The following is a 13331-nucleotide window of genomic DNA, read 5'->3' on the forward strand; positions in this document are numbered from 1 at the left end:
ACCCCGCCTTGAGTAATAATAATAATAAAGTAAAGCACAAGCATTGATGTGAAAAAGTACACTGTATTCACAATCTCCTTCTTTGTATAAAAAAATAGGATTGACACAAATATAACTGGATTCTGGCCAGTTACACAAACAAAAAGAAAATGTATTAGTGGGTGTTTCTGCTGGCCATCTTTACATTATTCTATTATGACTGAAGATTATATGGTTGATATAAATCCACTATAAATCAGATTTGCCGTTTGTTTTCTCCTTTTACTTTGTCCCAGGCGTCTCGGCTTCCTTGCCTCTCACACCGAAGACTTTGCTCTTGTGCAAAAATCTGCCCGACCACTGGAAGTAAACACAGCCCACATGAGCTTCAGTTCAAACCAGCCACTTAGGGCTTGAGTTCAGACTCGCCAGACTTTGTCTCCCTTACTCTGTCTCCTTGTCTGTTTTATTACTGTCGGAATAAAGTCAATAAAAATCCAAGAAAAAAAATATGAATTTGATTTGTATTGCTGAGGTCCTGGACATCACCTCAAGCCTCGTCATCCAGGTAAGCTGTTACAAAGAGGGACTGCTGGGGATAAAACGAACGCTTGCAGCGTGACACCTCAGCCCAGCTGTCACTCTCTATGGTGTCACACACACACACACTCACAGACTCACACACACACATAGGCACAAACTGGCACAAAAAGCCACACCTGGCTCATATATAGTTAATAAGCCCAGTTTTGACTGACAGGTGACATTTCATTATGGGGGAGTCATGGAGGACAGTACAAATCCAAACAGACGTGACACACACAATGTCAGAGCAGGGACGTACTGCCGAGACAGACAGACGGCCCAGATGCACACTGGGAAACTTTGCTTCAGGACTTTAGATGGAAACTCTAGACCTTCCCCTGTCATTTTGATTCCATTTAACCGCAAATCCTCATAGAGAAGCAGTGTGAAAACAGGCATGTTACTGTGAACTGGCAGGTCCGCATACCTCTCATTTTTGATCAGTTCAGCTGAGGCCGCTGGGCGTTTTGGATTACAGGATTGAGCCCCCACCGCAGGGAATGCTGCTATATGCTCATATGCAGGATCAGGACGCTGCATATGGGGGTCCAGAGTGTGTGTTTGCTGACTTAGTGGGACCCAAACTGGAGAGGACCCCAAAAAGTCTGAATAAACTGGGCTTTCCTACGGCATGTGCTCAAACTGCACAGTAATCACACCAATCCACCAGAACCTGCAGGTTTCTGCATCCAGAACCATAACAAATCAGTATGGGCTCTGCCTAATGTACATGGTGGGACTAATTACTCACATGGACATGTCAATCACCAGGTTTAACATAAATTCAATGAAATTCTATGATTTATTGTGGGTAACATGATAAAAATCTGTTTTAAGGATACCTTAATCCTATTAGTTTTGTTTAAATTAATAACTGTATATCCTGTTGCTCCCCTGTGATGGACTGGCGACCTGTCCAGGGAGTTTCCGCTACTTTCCGCCCAGTGAGCACTGGGATGGGCTCCAGCACCCCCCACAACTCTTACAAGGATAAGCGGTTTGGAAAATGAATGAATGAATGAATATCCTGTTGCGATCTGTGTAACTATGTTCATATTTTGATTGGATGCTTGCCTATGTGAAGAAAAAAAGTTTAGATTTATTTCCATTGTATCTGAATGTTGTGCTTTGTCATCAGAAATGAATGTGGCATCATGATTATTCAGTAACTGTGATAAATTGTTAGCCTAGATCTGATAACATAGGTTGCACCTCAGAGATTCACTGTGTCTGAGTATATACGTATGTTTCTGTAAATATTCTCCTTAGAAATCTTTATCCAGTTAGCACTTCTCAGAAAACTCATGTTTGATCTTGCACAGTATTACATGCAGAAGTCTTGTGATAACAGCTAGGAATGGAAACAACTCAGAATAACTCTTTTGTCAATACAGATGTAACTTTCATTTGGCTTGCTCCTAAATGAAACAGCTAAATTACCATTCTCCATTTTAATGGAGATCCCCTACTGGAACCCCAGGCAAGATGCTTTTAGAAAATATGATCGCCCATCAAACAAGTGATTAAAGACCAAATTAATTGTGCAGCATACTGATATCAGCAGTTATGATTAGTATTATCCAGTTTTCACTGTGCAAATTATTCTATTTAAAACACACTGTAATTCAACTGCCATTAACATGTAGCTCCTCTTGGCAGCAGCCGTGTCAGTTTGTTTGTTGTTGTTGTTGTTGTTGTTGTTGCTTTTGTAAAGTTGACAGTATGGTCTGTTTTAAATCAAGTTCTGTCTGTTATTTAATAGAATTTTCAAGACAAAACATATGATGTGTGATTTTTCTTATTCTAATTGTTACTATCAACATTTTGTTTTATTATTGGTGGTAGTATTGGCATGAGTATTAGTATTATCATGCTCTTGATACATCACTCACTGATGCAATCCATTGACAGATTGAAGAAACATGCTTTGGCACCGGTGTGTTCCCATTGGCTAATTTTAAAGTCAATCTAAGTCCTATGGGCGGGAGTTGAGCGTTTCCAACCAATCAGGACGGACGCACACCGCACTGCCCATCTGACAGTCTCAAAAATGGCGTTGAGGGAGCTATCATCGCTGGAGAAATACCTGGGACTGAAAAAGCCTAACAAGTACAGTACTCAGGGGGACAAAAAGGTGAAATGTCCGCGCACTACGGCAGCGTGGACTGCTGAATTTTAACCGCTATTTGATTTGACGAGAAGTTAGAGAGCTACTGAAATGGGCACACGGTGGCTAGCTTTGTAATGCTAATTTAGCATGCCAGGCAGCGGTGTGTTGCAAATATTAACCAGTTCTAGCCATGTTTGTCCTGTGTTTTCATTTGACAGCCAGTGGTTCATTCATCAGCAAGGCTTTCCTACCTGATATACACAGTGTATCCTGGCAGTAGCGTTTAATGCCAGCTGTGTCATTTACACTAGTCAGCACAATGGAAATAGATCCATGCCATGCGTGTGGGCTTTTTGCGCATGTCCGTCCTCAGGAGTAGCGTCAGGCTAAATGAGAAAGGTGGGCTGCAGCATCCTGTTTCTACATCAGTGTGAAACCGGCCCAAGCATCATGATCCGTGGAGGCCGGTCACTGAAAAGTGGAGGTTAAGGAAATTTGATGTGTACTTCAACATGTGCAGTTAGAGTATTTAAACCTGAATAACCTTCCTTTTGGAAAGTGTCAGAAAAATATTATCCTCCCAGCTTCCTGTAGATGATGTCTGCCTATTTAATCTTCATTTTATCGTTGTACCGGGTGAAAAGTTGCCAGCCACTGTACAACTGCACAAATAAAAGACACACAAACACTTGCATGTGTACAGTATATTGCACAGTTTATTCAGTGAAATCATCAATTAGTTATTAAGTTATTGGAATGATGCCTTGTTTTCTTTAAAACTGAAATGGCCCTATCCTAAAGACCTGCAGTTATGGCTGATTAATTGAAAGTTGAGTTTTCATTTGTGTCTAAATATTAAATAAAGGGAGAGAAAATCCTGCTTCAGCCAGCCATTCACACTCTTTGCCCGTGTCTCTCTCTGGCACCCCCCTGTAGGTCCCTGTGCTGCAGAGTAATAATGGTGCTCCAGTGGCAGGCTTGGTGACCATTGCCTGTCACCTGGTGAAACAGGCCCAGCGACCAGAGCTGCTGGGAGACTCTGCAGAAAGCAGGGCTGTGGTTCAGCAGTGGCTGGAGTACAGAGTTGCCAGACTGGATGTCTGTACCAAAGATGACATCAAGATCACCCTGAAGGTAGAGAGAGAGAGATCATGATAGCTAACAGCTTCATAAAATCTCTTCTTTATTCCTTTAACTGAGTGTATATCAACTCGGGTTTGTCCCTCATTGTGGTGCAGTTGATTGTGTTGGAAAAACATCGCTTCATGGTCCTCATCTCGTCAAGGCTCCCACTTGAAAACTCTTGACTGTTTTTGTGTGTGTGCAAAATAAAGCCCTTAAAAGTGTTTGGAAATGGATGAATGGCCTTCAGTGTACTTGACGTTCTCTGGACGTCTGTCCATCCATGCAGATTCATTAATAGCTGATGATGCCAGTTCACTAGGTTAACATCAAAACCATTCTTAAGTAACTGAATTGGTCTGGTAAAATAAGAAATTCCTTTTATGCTCTATCTTGGTAATTTTTTAATACCTCAGTGAGATCATTTCTCAACCTGGTGTAGTATTCTGATGAGATTATGTATTCTTTTTTTTATCTGAAAAAATTACTTTATCCATAAAGTGTTTGTTTCTTAATGAGTAATAGTTGGCTTACTCAAGAAACTACTATAAATTTGTTGGAAATGTGAGAATAGTTGTAATTACAGAAAGTCCAGTGGCTCTGACATCTTGTGTCTGATACACATTCAGCCAATCTGACACAAAAACTACAAAATGCCCCCTCCCACCCCCGGCCTACGAGAGGTGCCAGAGCATCTCTTCTCTCTTTCTCTCTCTCTCTCTCTCTCTCTCTCTCTCTCTCTCTCTCTCTCTCTCCATCTGTCCACCAGCCAGGCCAAACTGAGTGTGAGGGGGTGTGTGTATATGTTTGTCTCGTTAAGGCACAAGAGACAGGAATACAGACTGATGTATGGCCCCTCAGTGACATGGCCACTCATGACACACTAAAATGCTTTAAAGTGCCTGACGCCAGTCAGTGTGAAATGGATCGCCAGCCACTGGTCTGCTGGATGCTAGGCGCCTCTTGGCACTGTCCTGTCAGCATGAACTGTGTGTGTGTGTGTGTGTGTGTGTGTGTGTGTGTGTGTGCGTGTCTGTGTGTGTGCGTGCGTGCGTGCACACCTCTCAGCATGACACAGTGTTGTGGCATGGCTGGGGAGTCATGCTGTTCAGCAGCATGTAATCTGGACAGGCCTCTTAAATATTTTAATGGTGCCACTTACAGAAGGAAGTCACCCTGAGCGGCAGGCTCTGGTGCCTGGTGGCCCCCTGGCCTGTCCTGCTGCTTTAGCTGTGTCCTTAACACTCCTCTCTCAAACATACCAGTCATCTCCCATTAATGTAGCCAGGGATGAAACTGTCAGCTGGAGGAATTCTTAAACTTTTTCACCCCAGGATCCAAATAAGAAATTCATAGTTTTTTCCATGTTAGGACTAGTAAACATTGTGTCACTCATGTCATGTGAGGGCACAAAAGAAACAGACACATTGTGTTGTGGTCACTTGAGAGCACCAACTTTTAGACCAACAGCGTGCCCTGCATTATACAGCCAATGAATTCAAATCATTGTACTTCACAAGCTTGCTAGCTGTGCTTGAAAGGATTTTTTCTTTTTTTTTTAAAACTGCATAAACCAGAAGTTCCAGGATTGAATAACAATTAGTTCCTTTCAGGACCCAAAATAGCAAAATGGGCACTAAGTTAGATTGTTCAATGTAATGTAGTAAATGTTACAGGAAATGTAATATTTGTGAGTATAGACCCTTTTTGCAATTGAGTCTTTCCTGTGAGACAACATGAACAACACCAGGCTCTGGAGCTAACCAAAGTGGAATTGAACCTTAATCAGTGACATGAGCAACACCTGCGTTTAACTCACTATTTCATGTCCAAATGACTGCTTTGAGAAGAGAAGAAAACTCACCAGTATCCACTGCCAGAAAAATCTTAAATGATGCCAAATAGACTATATGAGCATTTCCAGATACAAGGGATTATTGTTGTCTTCATTTCATGGTTTTATTCTATATGTTTTTGGGGGTTGCTTAAGCACTAAGTGACAAGTTTTCCTTGATTTTATATTATAGACAAAGTTATTTGAATCTTGAATCTTTTTTCACCAGCTCTTCACAGCCATTCAGCATTTTGAAAAATAGAAAACTGTCTTTTTGAATTACTGCAGTTTAAGATTTATTGAAGGGTTGAAGATTTTAAGAGTTTCAAGCACTAGCCAAGTGGGTGAATAAGTTATTTCTTCATTGTTAAGCTTGGTCGCCTCTTGATATATGTACCTCTGAAAGGTAAAAATTAGAATTATAAAGGTGCGGGCAAATACTGGCTGCGGAAAAGAAGAATATGTCAGACAGAAATGCAGCACAAACAGCTGCTGGCACGTATCTCTTGCACAGTCATTTCAGTGAATTCATTTCTGTCTGTGCTAATGTAGAAATGAACCTGAGCACTTGTCCAGCTAGTGGCAAACGGATCCACGAAGGGCCAATAACTTAACAGACTTCTCCCACACTTTTCAGTATTTATGTCAATTCCTTCAAGTAGTTGCCTACAACAGTTTAACACGTCTATGTCCTTAATAAATTCTGCTGTAGACTTCAGTTTCATGACCTTAACTGTATGTACTGAAGTTTAGGGCACAGGGGTGGGAGGGGGGAGCAGGTAGGGAAGAACCCAGGTTTGGAGCTCCATGTGCAGGGTGGGGGTGGCAGTGGAGCTGCCTCTCCTCTCCCCTCCTGCTCGACTGGGCTTCAGCTTCATGGCTGTAGGCTAAGAAAGGCAAGGATCTGATTGTGGAAGGGGAGCAAGTCTGCAGTCTTCATGCCTTGTTTGGCATCACCCACTCTTGCCGCACAATAACTCCATTTGCCCCCAAGATGCTCTGTGTGTGTGGAGTGTTCCCTTCACACAATGTACAAGTGCTAAAGATGGTCCTATCCCTTGGGACCAGCACTTCCACACACAACCCAGCACACACACACACACACACACACACACACACACATATGGAGTGAAGAACACACATCATGCTGCCCAAGTTTAGGACAGCTTCATTAGATTTGCAGGCGAGTGTTGTAGTCATTTGGTAGTGGAGTAAACAAATAGCCCGTTTTGTTCGGCATCTGTGCTAAGTGGCCAGTCATGGGGAGAGATGCAATACCCCCTCAGGTTACATATTATTCCTATCCACATAGCACAGCACACACACACACACACACACACACACGCAAGCAAGCCAGCATCCAGACCCATGTACCTCACGCACCCTCAGATATATAGGTTAACGAACCCCCTCTCATGCCCCCCCCCAGGTCTCCATCTTGAAGGCCAACTTTTGTAAAAACTGAATAGCGCTTTGCATAGATTTGGTGTTTTCTGTTAAAGAACTGAAGATCCTTCACCTTGTTTCCTGCATGTTTATTTCCAAGCTACACAAGAGAGTCTGTACAGTCAATTCACAAAACATCTATGTACCAGTATTAGCATGTAAAAGGACCAAGCGTCAACACTACCCATTACATGAAGACAAGTGTTTTGACATAGGAATGCTTGTTTAATAATGCTTTAATTAGCTTAAGTAATGATCCAATTAGTATAGTTTGGTGATTACCAAGTCAATTTTTACTTACGTAGCACATTTAAAAACATGTGTTGACCAAAGTGCTTTATGAGATGATAAAATAACAATATAAAAGGAAGCACCCAAAAAAGCAAATAACGCAAAGAAACTGTATACAGTGCAAACGCAGCTGAGTTGTACATTAAGCATAGTGAAAACCTAGTGAAAAGAAGTGGATTTTAATCAGTAGATTTGATGGATTCAATCAAGGTGGCAGACCTAGCAATGGGGGGAAGCTCATTCCACAGCTTGGCCCTGAAGTCCTCTAAAAACAAATAAAGAAACTTGAAAATTATTCTAAAATGAACCGGTAGCCAGTGCAGTGAGGCAAGAGTGGGGGAGTTATGATTCCCCAAGCTGCAGTATCTTGAATATATTGTAACTGAGACAATGATGACTGACTGACTCCCAAATAGATGGAGTTCCAGTAATCAAGAATAGTGGTAATAAAAGCATGTAAAATTGTCTCAAATGCCTGCGACCATAGTCACCACAATTTGTAACGTTGTAGTGATTATGGCTGGACCTTAGGCAACTCAAGAACCTCTTGTTACAGTTTTGTTTTATGTTAGTTTGCGGTTCCTCTGTGGTGGAGCGAGCTACCAAACTCCATTCAATCGGCAGAATCCCTCTGAGTCTTTAAGAGAAGGCTAAAAACCCAGCTCTTTCCTCCTGCTTCCATGCACTGTATGCGTTCTGTATGTCCGCTCTGTGCACTGCCTTGTGGCACCTCTGTCCTTTTAACGGGAACTGGACCTTTCTGGCACTTCATGACGTTTTTCTCTCCTGAATAGATCTTTGCTTGTTGGTGTAAAAAAAAAAAAAATCTCATATGTACATCACTTTGGATAAAAGCGTCTGCCAAATGTGAATTGTAATTGTAATTGTAATAGCTTGGTTTTTGCTTAAGTATCTAAACTTGATTTTCCATGTTGTCCCTTACAGGATCTCAACCTCTACCTGCAAGACAAGGTCTACCTGGCTGGCAACCAGTTCACCTTAGCTGATATTTTCATGTACTATGGAATTCATCCACTCATAGTAAGTCACCCTCTCTCCAACATATTTTATGTGGATCGCCCACTGCTGATACCCAACTTTTACCAAATGACTACAGTGTGTCAGTAAAAAGTCTACAGAGTTTCAAGTGACACTCACTGTAAGCAGCTACAACAATGTGAATCTAAGACATCTCTTCAAGTGGATAAAAGTCTTTAATATATGCCTAGCTTGTGATTAAACAGTCACATTTTCTATTTGTTGTTTTTAAGACCTCTGGATTTTTCCAAAGCACATCTTCATTCATATATATACGATATGTTTTTCCTACTTTACCCTATTAAGAATGCTGCAGCCCTCTCCCTGTTTTTTTGAAAGACTGATGTAATAGTGTGAAAAGTCTGTTAGTGTCAGATCAATCTTAGGTCGTGTCTGCACTATGCCAGGTCAATCAGAAAATGCTGTTTGGCCTTCCATCCACACTGAGACACCCGAAAAAGCACAAATTCCCTAATTACATATACTGGTGCCGCTCTACAACGTGGAACGGGACATGGAAAGCACTCACTGGATGACTTGACCATTTTTTGTCATCTTTGTCAGAAGGTCTATTTCCCCCAGTTTTTGTCGATGGAAAGCACTGGCTTAGTGTGGAGCAAAGGATGAAACAGAGGGGGAAAAAAATCAAATTTACCTGGGTTGGGTTTAGGATTGGAATTGATGTTATGCATAATTTATAGGGATTTAGCAGAGGCACTTTGTTGAACATTTTGTATCTATCTAACCTGACACGTGACCATCCAAGTTAACTATTTAACGCTGGTTGATCTTGAGAATTGAAGGACTTCAACAAAACCATGATCTGTGCTTACCATCATCTACAGTACCAACGACTACATCCATCCATCCATCTATCCATCCATCCATCCTCCTTGCCCCTCCCTATCTGTGCCCACTTCAGTCAAGCCACAACTTTAATAGGCAATTTGTCACAGCGCAGAACACACAATTAGACCAGTCATATGGCCAAAGGGCACCAAGAACAACTTGGCAATAAACACAGAGGTTATAAACACATTCTCACTCCTCCTCCAAGATATAAAGTGATGTGGCACAAAGTGATGTGTTTAGCCCCAGACCAGGGACAAGGAAGTTTGTTACGCCTTCTGGGCTTAAAAAAAGTGAATTCAAAAACAGGGATGGAAGGAATGAGACAGAGGGGGGGATTGATGGAGGGAGAGATCACATGTTTGGAGCAGTCAGCGGATGTGGTGGAGATGGAAGGTTGCCACCCGCCACCAGGCAGAATGGAGTCACTTTCGTTCGCTATCAGTGTGGTTTTTAACCCCAGGGACAAGGGGTCAGTTAGCCCAACCCTTAACCACAGCCTGTCCTGATGTTCAATTTATGGAAAACAACACTGCACAAACATTAAACCTGACTGACGCTTTAATGGTTTAGGGCTGGATTTCTGTCGGTGTGGGGAATTTCCAGATTTCAGTTTCTGAGATAATGAAAAATCACATCCCTAATAACAGTTTTCTCTAAGGACCTCCAAATACACTCTCCTATTGTGTTATCTGTATGAAATCCAGTGTCTATTTCCTTCTGTCTATTCTGAGAGACCTACTCAATAAACCCCTAAGTATCCTGAATAATTTGATAAGGACCGAATGCCTCACTACCTGCAGGAAGATACAGAAAATTGCTGCATTCTTTCTTGCACTTGCAGCCTGTCAGTGTGGCTCCATAACGAGGGGAAGCAGTTGTGATGAGTAGCAATTGACACACAGTTTGTCAAATAAGTAATGAGGCCGGCTCAGCACCATCAGCCCAATAACACGCTCCCTGACAGGATCAAACAAACCTCTCTCCTTCCCTCTCTCGCCCAGGTGGACTTGGCCGTCCAGGAGAAGGAGAAGTATGTGAACGTGACGCGGTGGTTCGACCACGTTCAGCACTACCCCGGCGTCCGGCACCACCTGCCCCTCGTGGTGGTCCTCCGAAACAGAGTTTACACCAGTGGACACCACTGAGACCTGACCCGACCCGACCTGACCAGACTCACTGCAAGCTCTCCTGTCTCTCCTGTCAGACCTGGGCAAATTCATTCCCAAACACCACAGAAGCATCATATCATTTGTTCACAAGTCAAAGGTTTTTGGATACATTCACTCGTTTTTCCTCCTTTTTTGCCTGGTGTTTCCTGCCTTTTTTTTGTCAGCCCAGTCACACTACAGAAAATTGTTTGAAATATGTCAAGGACTTGGACTATACCTGATTTCTTTGACTGTTTTTTTTTTTTTTTTTTTACTCAGCCAGGCGGGTCAAAAAAAATTGGCCCACCAGTTTTAGTTACAGTACCAGGTACTAAAATTGTCATTTATTACATTTATTACAGTTTTTTTCCAGACATTTTAAATGTTTTACTAATGATTTTGCCCATGTCTGCCCTCGGTACGGGGCAGTGCCATTGGCTGATGCCTTTACAAAATTGAGGAGCAATGATGTCAGATAGCCGAATTTCTGTTAAGTCTGTGTTTTTTTTGTGTGCGTTGGGACTTTGTGGGACTTTGTTTGGTGTTTTTTACAGCTGAGGAAGTTGTACGGGTAGCGGTGAAGCGCTGCTAGCTTGAAGAAAAGGCTTTTCTATTTATAAATGGCAACAGGTTTATGTGCCTGTCGGCGATGGTCTTTTTTTTTTTTTATCTGAGCCTCAAATATGGAAAGACTAGTATTAAAAGTATGAACAAGGCTTGTTATGGAGTTATTTGTTTTAGAGCACATTATATTCCCAGGTAAAGAAACGCCCTCATGCTACATCAATGCATTGTCTCAAGTTACATTAGCTAACAGCCACAGTGTGTCCAAACTAATCTGGTTCCTGGTTCAATGCCATAACCCCTTAATGACCACAGTCACTGTTATTCCACATCGCTCTGCCACCACTGCCAAGCCCCTGCCCTCATGAATCTAGTATGTCTCTCTCATCTTCTTGGCAAGGTTATGTTCTTTGGGAATGTCTTCCCCCTTAGGATTTGAGGTGTTTTTGACACACAACACATATTCATTGCCAATGGGACGTATCAGTTTTCCTGTGTTTTGTGTCTGTGTGTGTTCCTGAGTACATCCCTGCTCCCTCTCCCACTCCTTCCTCACCACCAGTCGTGTGGGCAGCAGTGAGCAGTTAAGCGTCAGCCCCAGAGTCAGAGATCAGAGTGAGGCTCCGATCAGGCCCACCACCACCACTGTTGATGCTGCAGGCCAGAGAGAGGGCAGCGGGCTCACCAGCTGCCACACAGATCCAGCCAGCCAAGGCCAGAACCCAGGCCCTTGGGCGACAGTCAGCCACTGTGTGTCATTTCAACCTCTGCATTGCCACAGGGCCGCTGGAGACAGAGGGAGGGAGGGAGGGAGGGAGGGAGGGAGAGGGCAGGAAGGCAGAGAGAGAGAAAAAGAGCACCCAGAGGCCGGGGGATCCTTTCATGACACAACATGCGAATCATGATCCATGCCTCAGAAGGCCTTACTGCTGCTGACTGTATGTTCACCATTAGAGCCATTAACAGGGAGAGTCTTTGGCAGCGAATGTTGAACCCAGTTGTAGCTGTGTGTTGAAGAGACTGAAGGCACAAACTGTGACTTAATATTATGAACACTGACAACTTTTAACTGCAATGGTGTTGTGTGGTATTTCCTTGTCAAAGTACAGTATCAAACAGTGATGAGGTGTGTTAGTGGAAACAGCAGGATGATGAAACACTGCACTTGGTCATATTTATTGTCACAATCTGATCTCATCTTTGCCTGCTTGTGTATCATAACCTCTCAAAAGGAATTGTGAAGTCTGAACCAGCTGTACTGACAGACTAAACATGGCTCTCAATAGGGAATTATTGAACAAGTGTAGACCTGTGGTAAATTCATACCTTTGTTACATGATGTTTTTGTCTTTTGCGTCAATTTTTGCTGACAGTTATACTCACTGTCGGCATCATTTCAGTGCTTTCGTTTCCACTATGTTTTCAATTTCTTCCCTCCCAGCAGGCTTTGCTTGTCTTATCATATCTGTTGCTTGAAGCTGCAGTGGTTTTTGTTATCTGCTGTCACCATGAGGGTCATCTTGTGCCAATAAATCAAAGGGAAACAGATCACTAATGTGTCATGACCCCTCACTTCTCTGCATATTATTTACGTCATCCTTTTTAAATTCCCCAAGAATTTGTTTTGAGTAGAACAGCAAAAAGACCGAGCCACTGTTCAGTGAGTGCCTTGAGGACAGGGTGCTGTGTGTTTGTGGCGAGTGGCAAGTGTTAAGTTGCAAAGGGGAAAATAGCTTGCAGCCATTTGAGCGGCCTTGTGACTACATATGGGAGCTAATGGTGTGGTCTAACATTAAAGAGGCTGTTTTCTTGTGATGACGTTGACGTTTTGTTGGAATGCTGATTCAAAGAGATGCATGGCATCAGACTGACATATTTGTGAGATGTGACGGATGAAGCTTGCCCTGCAAAAGTTAGAACTGCCGAATCACTTTCAAATTCTCTTAAATATTATTTGTGGCATCTTCATGGTCCTACTGCAGTTATGGAAAAGTTTACATGCTTTTATTGTTATGGCCACCTTAGTGCATTTTTATGTAAAACTACTTTGCATTGCATTAGGGCACCAATGATCATCTTTTTCAAAAAAAAAAAAATTTAAAAAAATTAACCTTAAAGTATTCTAAAATATTAACTGTACTATTTTAGTGAATATGTACTGTGAGAACACACAAGAAAATCAATATGCATGCAAGATAAAATGTTATATATACACATGACATTTTAAAAGAAATAAAATGCCATACATCTGGATGACTGATGACAGATTCATATTTATTTACAGCACAGTTTCAGAGTCAGCTGAATTTTTATTATCATTTTATTATCAAAAGAGCACTGTACAAAATTTCAAGGATTGGGC

The 13331-nt window shown here is 42.2% G+C and overlaps 1 protein-coding gene across 1 annotated transcript; it reads left to right on the forward strand.

The window, feature by feature from the left end:
* Window positions 1-2565: 2565 nt before the first annotated feature.
* Window positions 2566-12517, forward strand: eef1e1 (eukaryotic translation elongation factor 1 epsilon 1). Its single transcript, XM_030079726.1, has 4 exons — window positions 2566-2698; window positions 3611-3808; window positions 8313-8408; window positions 10259-12517. Exons 1-4 carry the CDS (start codon window positions 2615-2617, stop codon window positions 10400-10402), a joined length of 522 nt encoding a protein of 173 aa, XP_029935586.1. The 5' UTR covers window positions 2566-2614; the 3' UTR covers window positions 10403-12517.
* Window positions 12518-13331: the final 814 nt, after the last annotated feature.

This window comes from Myripristis murdjan, chromosome 20, assembly GCF_902150065.1.
Source record: "Myripristis murdjan chromosome 20, fMyrMur1.1, whole genome shotgun sequence".
NCBI lineage: Eukaryota > Metazoa > Chordata > Actinopteri > Holocentriformes > Holocentridae > Myripristis > Myripristis murdjan.

Excerpts from the sequence above, each read along its gene's own strand:
- eef1e1 (XM_030079726.1), top strand. The coding sequence starts at position 2,615 with ATGGCGTTGAGGGAGCTATCATCGCTGGAGAAATACCTGGGACTGAAA. Across the intron at positions 2,699-3,610 it reads GTACTCAGGGGGACAAAAAG|GTCCCTGTGCTGCAGAGTAA; the intron begins GTGAAATGTCCG and ends ACCCCCCTGTAG. Across the intron at positions 8,409-10,258 it reads ATGGAATTCATCCACTCATA|GTGGACTTGGCCGTCCAGGA; the intron begins GTAAGTCACCCT and ends TCTCTCGCCCAG.